This window comes from Delphinapterus leucas, chromosome 9, assembly GCF_059928025.1.
Source record: "Delphinapterus leucas isolate spDelLeu-1000000601 "Yukka" chromosome 9, BTC_Dleu_Yukka2, whole genome shotgun sequence".
Taxonomy (NCBI): Eukaryota; Metazoa; Chordata; class Mammalia; order Artiodactyla; family Monodontidae; genus Delphinapterus; species Delphinapterus leucas.
In genome coordinates, this window is record NC_143137.1 from 46943987 (window position 1) to 46953660 (window position 9674).

General features: G+C 46.9%; 1 protein-coding gene across 2 annotated transcripts in view; it reads right to left on the minus strand.

The window, feature by feature from the left end:
* CHN2 (chimerin 2) overlaps positions 1 to 1790 on the minus strand; it is a 334983-nt gene extending 333193 nt beyond the window's left edge. The window contains exon 1 of one of the 2 annotated variants that reach the window (XM_089917579.1): positions 1305 to 1790. In XM_089917579.1, the coding sequence (XP_089773705.1) occupies positions 1305 to 1353 (49 nt within the window). In that variant the 5' untranslated portion in view covers positions 1354 to 1790. The remainder of the gene's footprint in view (positions 1 to 1304) is intronic. The other variant, XM_089917580.1, reaches the window with a different exon arrangement.
* Between the last annotated feature and the right edge of the window lie 7884 nt (positions 1791 to 9674).

The window sequence follows — 9674 nt, forward strand, 5'->3', positions numbered from 1 at the left end:
GTACACATAACAACACTGTGCTTTTCATTAGTTGGCAGTGATCAAGAAAGGAAGCGCTATTTCCCTGGAACTAAAACCTGCCAAAAAAGATAATAAATGGCTTTCAAGTGATCACCTTGTTCCACGTCACAACTGCACCTTAGTCAAATCACCTTGCATTTATGATTTAATTAGTCACACATCTAGAGATATGGTTCCTTAATGCTTGGCTTGCTGTCCAATGCCTCCAACAAAGTGTTTCTTCTGGTGAGTTTAATTTTTGGGTAAATAATTTAAAACACACACACAATAGGAATTAATACAATATTGATATATTAAGCATTTCCATTAGGACTTCAAGACCTTCTTGACCCATGAATACTGTAAACTACACTAAATGTCTTATCAGCTAACACTTTAGGGTTTGTCATTAAAGTTTTCAATGACTAGCGAAGTAGAAGAATTCTACCTCATGCATCATCCTGATTAGAAACCTGTCATACTCAGAATCCAGTGGGTCTGCTTCTATTGATTCCTACTCCTTCAGATTCATTAGCAATTTGTTCTCTTCAATTAGGCCCGCTGTTCAACGTAGAAAAGCTGAAAGAAGCCCCTCCTTCCTCGGCCGCACTTGGAAAAAAAAATATGTATGCCTGGAAAGTAAAATCACAGAACATATTCCAAGAGGCCATAGAGGAAAATCACACACACACACACACACACACTTGCAAACGGGCAAATTGTCAGAGGCTGGCTCGACCTCGCGTCCCCTAACTCGCTTCGATCAGAACCAGAAAGAGAATTACCTCTATCCCAAACCCATACCCCAAGCGTGGGTCTCCACGGAGCTAATTTCTGAAACAAACAAAGAAAATCAAGTCTGCGAGAAGCGAGGGTTTGCTCCCCACTGCCTTGAATTTGGACATCCCGCGGAGCGGGCACCCCATAGCCAGCGGGTCGGGGCGCCCAGCGTCACCCTAACCTTCCCCGCCCCGCCAGCCCGGGTTCCAGCGGCGCCAGAAAGTGCGAGCCTGCCCCTACCCGGTTCGCTTCTCGCCTGCTGCTCCCCAAATCTCCAGAACCCCCGCGTCTGCACACTAAGGGCGCCCCGCTCCCCCACCTCTGCGCTGTCAGACGCCAGGCGCGGAGGTACTGTGGGCACCGAGGGTGCTGGCCAGCCAAACAAGTGTCACACCGGCCGCCTGCCCTCACCCCGGGAGCGGGCAAGACGGCCACAGGTAGGCTTTCTCCATCCCAGAGTGCGGGGCGAGGGCAGCGGGCGACAGACCCAGCGGGGCAATCGCGCCCGACGGGCTGAAACTCACCGGAGGACACCGAGGAGCCGGACAGGCTGGAGTTGCTGGACGCTGCCATCTCCGCGCGCCCTGCGCGACGCTGCTCCCTCAGCCGCGGTGCGGACGCCGCCGCCGCTGTCCTGGCCCGGCAGCTCGCAGCCTCCGCGGCCCCCAGCCCATGGCAAAGTCCTGGGGACGCGCAGAAAGCACCAGCCTCCGGACTCTGCCTGCACTTCCTGCTCCGCCAGATGACGCGCTGCTGCCGCCGCTATTTATTTGTGGTTTCCGTCACTCTCGGCGCCTTCGCACGCTTTTCTGCGAGTGTCGAGGGTAGGTGGGAGCGGAGGGAGGCCGAGGGGCGGCCGGAGCAGACGAATCGTGCCTCCAGCTGAGCCCCAGCTGTGGTGCGCGCTCCCCAGCGCGCGGCTGGGACCAGGGCGCCCGGGCGGCCCCGAGACGCCCCGCCGGCTCCCCGCACCCTCCCCCCGGCTCCCGCCTCCCCGGCGGCACTTCAAGCTGCCCGGGCAAAGGCGGCGGGAGACAGACAGACAGAGCGACCTCCCCCTTCTCCCTCCTCCCCAACTCCGCTCGCGCGCACACAAAGGAAGGAGAGGAGACGCGGGAGCTCGGGGGCTGGTTCAGCTGCCGCGGGCTTGACAGCTTCTGCGACGGGGGCTGGAGGGGGAGGCTGTGGGCTGCAGGGCGGGGCGACACTGGCCCGGGGAGCCGGACCCCGAGGTGCCGGGGAAGCTGCTGGGGGGCGCGGGGCGAGCATGGCTGCGGTGCGCAGCGCGGCTCCAAAGGTTTGAGGGCGACCGGGTGTGGGGCGTGGGGGAAGGTGGCGGGACTCGCGACGCCCGGCCGGACTAGGGAGCAGCGAGACAGCCGGGGTGCGATCCAGAGGGCGAAGGCGGAGTCACTAAGGACACGATGCTAGGCGTAAGGGGGCCTGGGATGCCAGAGCGGCTATGGAGCGCTCCTTGCACTCCCCTCCAAATTGTCCTTTGTCGCTCTGGAGCTGAGGATTCCTGCCCTGCAAGAAGGTGCGTTTCCTAAAATACCCTCAAAACACCCGGCAAGCCAATCCGGCTGCTCGTAAGTACCCCAGCCATGGACAGTGCCCGACGGGTCCACTGCGCTTTTGAGATGGGCCTTCAAAGAAATAGAGACGTTCCAGATATGCCATCAGGCCCACACAAAGCCGGGTGTCAAAGAAAAAGAGGTTCTCACACTGCAGTCTTGCAAAGGATCTTCACAAAAGACTTAAGACTTAGCAGCAGGTCCAATTGTGCCCTTTCTGGATAAAACTACTCAGGTGTGTGAGAGAAAGAGACTCTGGCACAAGGTGTGTACTTTACTCCTGTATTTAAACCTAAATTAATTTCACTGGGAGGAAATATCATGCAGATTTTTTAAGTCTATTTCACGCTCCCAGCAGGGTAATCGGTTCTTTCATTCCTGAAGCCACAGAAAACTGTGAAATTTGAACAGAAATTGTTAGGTCAAAGGAAAAAGCAAACATTAAAGGAATGAAAGTACTCTCATTATGTAGCAAAGTGGAAATTGTTCACATTGTGGTTGTTCAATTTTTAAAAACATGGTTAAAAGGACATAGTCAATTTTAAAATTATCAGGAGTGACACAGGAACAGCACAGCCAATCCTAGGGGGTCCATCTCAACGAAGCACCTAACACACAGTGAATAATAAATGTTGAATAATCACAGTATGCACCCATGTCACATTTTCTAGTTGATTTAAACTTTTTTTTTTTTAATTCCCTCCAGGATGCCATCCCAGTGTATGTTCCCAATAAGGCTCTTTTTTTTTTTTTTTTTTTTTTTTTTTTTTTTGCGGTACGCGGGCCTCTCACTGTTATGGCCTCTCCCGTTGAGGAGCACAGGCTCCGGACGCGCAGGCTCAGCGGCCATGGCTCACGGGCCCAGCCGCTCCGCAGCATGAGGGATCTTCCCGGACCGGGGCACGAACCCGCGTCCCCTGCATCGGTAGGCGGACTCTCAACCACTGCGCCACCAGGGAAGCCCTTGTTTTGTTTTTAATGCAGCTTGTAGAATAGTTGAGGGCTCTGGAGCACTCTCCAGTCACATTGGACTGAGTCCTCCTGACACTCATCTACATGGAACTTGAAACATCCCAGCCTGGTATACGGAGACCCAAGCACCTCCACTCCGCCCCCCTTCCATTCTTCTTCTTCTTTGTGTAATGCAGTCTTGATGCAGCTTAATGTGGAGCCCTTCAAGGACATATGGCCCATCACAACCTTGACCTCTCTGTCAGAATAGAACTTCCTGTTTTTTTCAGAGTTCTTCTGACCAAAGGCATCACCTACCTCTCTGACTAGTAATCTTTAGCTGGTGGACTGTCTGACTTGGCTATGTCACCTAGTAGGGTTGTCTCCCTCTGGGCTTTGAAGGAGACAACACCTGGATTCAAACTCTGGTTCTGCCACTTATTAGCTGTGGGACCTTGAGCAAATTACTCACATTTGCTGAGGTTCAGTTTCTCCACCCCCAACCAAACTCCTGATAACGTAGGGCGTGGTGAAAATTAAATGACATGAGAGGTGTAAAGTCACAGTGTACCTGGTATACAGTTTGTGCTCCATAAGTGATTGTAAATTTTTTACTTGAAAGATGGAATCTATGATTTGAACAACTTTTGCTTTCTCCACTGGAGATAACTGGAGATAACTAACTCATCAGCAGTGACTTGTTCTACCAGGGGAAATGCTCATCTTCGGCCCAAGGTTTGTATCTTTCTTGTCCCAAATCAAGAAATATGCCAACAGGTTTCATCACTCAGAAGTCTCACAAAGGGATGTCAAATTCTATTTCTGCAGTTTGGATGATGATATCTACCCTCATAGAGCTTTACAGTCCTTAGTTAGAGAAAGTAAAGCATGGCCCTGTGAAGTAGATTATTTTTTTATTCCCAATTGACAGATGAAGGGACAGAGGGACACTTGCTGTGAAGGCATCACCCCAAGGCACCCTGTGTACAAAAGTAGAATAAGATGGAAAATAGGTTTTTTTTCCACTGGGCCCAGAGGTCAGAAGAATACAAGACCAACAAATACGCTTGCTGAGTAGAAACGGGATGACTGGGGAGGCTTAGCTAATTGGTAGGAGATGGACAGAAACCCTGAAGTCCATTATTTTGAAGAACAAAAGGAAAGCTCTAGGTTCAGTACTAAAATCTGAAAGTTAATCAATAACTTGGATTGTTAAAGTCATAACCAACAGAGAAAACTCAGCAGGCATGATCGCTCACCATCAACTTAGTTTCAGAGGCTTAATGGCTCGCTGCTACTTGCAAAAATGTTTAATATCAATATATTAGCAGAAGGTAGAGGAAACAAGATGCTAACCTCCTCCTCAGTAGACTCAGGAACCTGTTTGTGGACCTTCCAAAGCATTCCTCTAAATGAAGCAATAAGAAAATTCATTCATATATTTTATTCACTCATGTACGGCCTTATTTCTAGGTAATGCCTATCTGCTGGTAAAAACGGGAATATTGGTGCTACAAAGATCTGTAAGTCTGTTTGAGAAGTAGGGATTTTTTAAAGATATTTCGACCTTCTTTCTTCAAACAGTAGAGTACTTATGGGATGAAAGGAGTCTTGATAACTTAGTCTATTTAGGCTTAAAGATTACCATTTTGTTTTAACTTAGCATTCATGCTTAGCTTAGCATTTAAAGCCTTCCCACCTTCCCTTTCCAAACATATTTCCTGTTGTCCCTGTCACAAACGTAACCCTGCCTCACCTCATCCCCTAACCACTGGGGCTGCCAGCACTGGCCTTTTCCCATCCCTCCCTGCTGGACCTCCTACAGACCGTGAAGGTTCAAGAAGAATGTACCTTCTTGGGGAATCGTTCCTGAACCCCAAGCCAGAAATCGGCTCTCCTTCTGTTGAATTCCTATAGTCTTTTCTCTGCACCTCTCAAATGGCAGATGCTCTGTCTTGCTTTGGTCGCAATTGTGGAACATATTTGACCTCCCTACTTTATTAAAAGCTTCCTGGGGGGTAGGATCCTTGTCTGGCCGGCCTTTGTAGTCTCTACCATGCTTTACACACAATAGGTGCTCAGTGGATATCTGTGGAATAAGTGAGTAAACCAAGGAACAAATGAATCCATGAATGGTTCTCATGTACACCAATTAATTTTCACATCAGTAGCTGTGACCACTGAGCAACTAGGTGATGAGTGATGCATCTGGAGCACAAAAAAGTTGACGGGCATGTTAAGGACCCACTATTTTGCTGTGAACAAGAAAAACTAAGATGGTGAAAACAAGAATAAATTTTCATGGAGCAAATGTTTGCATTCCCCACCCCCACTCCCATCACCAGCTGTTACAACTCCTGTAATTTATTGTTTACAGAGTAGCTCTTCTGTTACTGTAGTTTGTTTATTTTTGCTTTACTGTTCCTTCCTTTGAAGTTTAAAGGCAGATGTGAAAACACCGAAGGGTGCATGTGGTTGTTGTGGCTGGAGCTGGGCTCCCACATTTCAGGCACTTGGGGGTGTTTGTGAAGGTCATTCCTCTTCTCTGTGCTAAGCATAGAATGAAACATTCCTGACTTTCAAGATTAATCCAGGAGCCATCTTTCGGGAGAAGAGTGGGGCTCTTTGTCAACTAGTTTTAAATATTTTATGGCAAATACTCTACTATAGAAAAGGGGTCCTTTTGCCATTAATTTCTCAACATAGATATACTCTTTGTTGTAGTGAGAAATATTTCCCTTTGCAGTTTAAGCCGTGTTTCAAATGCAAAGATACCTAGTCCTGTTAAAGAGAAAACACTGGCTCTTCCGGGGTAACGTCAGGTGTAACTAAAGGCAGAAGCTGAGAAACAGTGCACGTCCTCCGAAGAGGTGCGCAGGCAGCCCAGGGCTGGGTGACTGGAGCAGACAGCTCAGACGCCGCAGGTAGCAGCCCAGCCTCTGAACAAAAGGAGTCCACACCTGGGGTGCAGACAAAGGAGGCCGCCTCGGCTACCCAAGTCCCAGTTCACACCGCCTTCCGCTGGGGACCCCTAGTGGCGACATGCCGCAAGCACAAGTGTTCCTGAATCTGAGATGCGGAGGGGTCCGGGGTACCACCGCGTTTCCCTGTTTGCCACTTAACTTGGGAGATCAGGCACACACTTATGGCATGGCTGTCAGCTACAACCTCTTTGACTTGAGAGAGAAGTGGGGAGGAAGAGAGAGAGAGAGGTATTGAGAGAGAAAAAGAGAAATGAAGGCTTTTCTTTCTTTCTAAAGGAAAAAAAAATCAGAGTTCAGAAATTCAGTGATAGAGTTCAAAAACTCATTGAATATGCATTCTTCCACAGTTCAACTCTGGCTTTGTTCCCTGACTTTTTAGATAACAAAAATCTTTTCTACCCTCTATGTCCAAAGAGAAATCTAGGATAAACTAAACTGAAGAGAGCTCTAAGCCTACTCTGGGCAAATGTGTGCAGTGAGTTTGTTTTTCATGTCTTCTGGGGTACCTCTGGCTTTATGCTTTCATTATCGAAGTTTGCTTTCATAAAAGTATAAGATGGATTTGTTCTCTAACTTTTCACTCATTTATGCATTCACCACTTCACTCAGTGATGTTTATTGAGCACTCACCATGTGCCAGGGAGTACGCTAGGAAGAAAGTATGCTGGGAAGAAAGATAAGAGGAAAGCTACATTCTTGCCCTGGGGCATCCTACAGTATGATGCCTCTCCTCCTCCCTGGAACATTTACATTTTAGCGGGACAAGGTTTTAAGCTACAAAAATTATCTCTAATTGGGAATTATAGGTATTACCTATGCTGGTGGCAACTTTAATTTCAGCATTTTTTTTAACAAAACATCCAAAATTAAGCCTTAAAGTCTGTTTCTAGATAATTGGCATTTTCTCATTCAGTTTTAGCTTGTCAGCTCAGAGAACTAAACATGATACTGTACTCTAAATGTTCTGTGCCCTCACCTCCCAGAAAAGTTCTGAATCAATATTCTCATTTCATTCCCTGTGGCAGCTACAGATTCAACACAACAGAAACAAACCTTTTTTTTTTTTTTTTTTTTTAAGGAAGGAGGGTAAGTGGGCATTGGAAGAAAGCTAACAGACACAATATCTGGGCCAATTTTCTGATATAAGAAAACATATTTTAGCCTTTTGCAAATATTCCAGATTTGTGTGTAAAACAAGGTATGAAATGATTCTGGAAAAGCTGAATGTGTATCTATGCAGTCAGACAGACCCAGATTTCAATCTTAGTTTGTCATTTGTTAGCTGTGAGACCTTCAGCAAGTTACTTCATCTCAGTCTCCTGATCTTTAAAATGGGGTGAACAGTACTTACTTCAGAGTTTGTGAAGCCCAAATGAAACAACAGATGTAATGCAGCGTCTACCACACAGAAGCCCAGTTAGGAGTTCTGGGTGTCTATTCCTCAGAGCAAAGCACAGTGTGCTTACATCTATCTCTCCAGAGTAGTCTGGAAGAATAACGGTCTGAGGCAAAAGTAATTTTCATCTCTACCTACCACTCCTATGTTCCATCACTTGTGTGAGATTACATTAAGACAGGTGAGAGAGGCCTGGGCTCTGGAGATAAAGCAGAGTTCAGACCCTGATTCTGCTACATATCATGTGGTAACCTTGGACAAGGAGCTTAACTTTTCTTATTCTTAGGTAAAAGGCAATGATATTAGTGTATGCAACGTTATTTTAGTACTCAATAATATTTATGTCCAGCTGGAGAGAGGGTGACTTTGCTAGGTGGAGAGTGTTTCAGAATCTCCAGGGAGTGGCATGTATAATATTAAAAGTTTTACTCAAGTCCTCTCTCTCCCTCTCTCTCTCTCTCTCTCTCTCTCACACACACACACACACACACACACACACACACACCCTACACAAGATGGCAATGCCTCACACTGAGACATTTTCCCACCAGCCTCTTTGGATAAGAATCCTGGTAGAATTTGAAAGTAGGGTTCAGGGTAAGAAGGTAGGCAGATTACATAAACTCTCTGTTAAATCTGGCCCCCATAAGAAAAAAGGGGAGAAAACTCATATTTGCTGACGACTACTATTGCTGCTACTTTTATCACCACTCAGGACGTTCCCTGCCACTAGTGATACAGAAAAATCACCTTCCACATAATAAGCATTTATTGTGCGCCAGGACCATGCTGTACATGTTAACCTATATTCACAACAATCCTGAAGTCAGAATCGTGAGCTCCATTTTCCATCTGGGGAAACTGAGGCCAAAAAACTTACATCACATCTTAAAATGAACTACAAACCTAGTGGTACGTATCAGCATCCTCACTTTATTTGGTTAAGAAAACCAAAAGTGAGAGAGGGTACATAATTTATCACGGTTACAGGCATCAATTTGAACCCCGCTTTGGCTGATTCTTTTCAGAACACATGAAAAGAAAATTGACTTTTTAGTGTTTGTTTGAAGTTTCTTTCTGCTTTTTTGGTAAACACTTTCCTGTTTGAGCCTTTTCTCAGGTGAGAAATGAAGTCTTTACATTTTCTTTGCTTTAAGCACTGGTGTTCCTCTATTTGAACCCAGAAGGACACTATCATTTTCCTTGCCTGAAACACACACCTTTGCACAGGCCGGGCTCTGGACAGTTCACAGGATGAGCTTGGGATCTGACTCCAAGGACCTGGGCAGGGACGGGCATAGTGTCGGGGATACTAAGGCATTTGCCCAAGTGAGGGGATTTCAGGGAACCACGAATGCTCCTGATCAAAAACTCCATCCTAGGGCTTCCCTGGTGGCGCAGTGGTTAAGAATCCGCCTGCCAATGCAGGGGACATGGGTTCAAGCCCTGGTCCAGGAAGATCCCACATGTCACGGAGCAACTAAGCCTGTGTGCCACAACTACTGAGCCTGTGCTCTAGAGCCCGCGAGCCACAACTACTGAGCCTGTGTGCCACAACTACTGAAGCCCACGCGCCTAGAGCCCGTGCTCCGCAACAAGAGAAGCCACCGCAATGAGAAGCCCGCGCACCGCAACGAAGAGTAGCCCAGCTCGCAGCAACCAGAGAAAGCCTGCGCACAGCAATGAAGACCCAACGCAAAAATAAATTAAAAAAAAAACAAAAACAGAAACAACTCCATCCTATCCAGCTTCCAGTTGCTGGAAGTCCCATAAGTAGAACTTCCACTTTTTTTTGGAAAAAAATTTTAATTGAAGTACAGTTAATTTACAATGTTGCGTGAGCTTCAGGTGAGAATTTTCACTTCTGACTTCATCAAACAGTGCCGTGAACACCTACTAGAATTCAGTCACCTTTGGGGGACCTAAGACATTAAACCATAGCTATTTTCACTTGAGTGAGTTTCCCTATCCCCTAAACTGATTTTAATA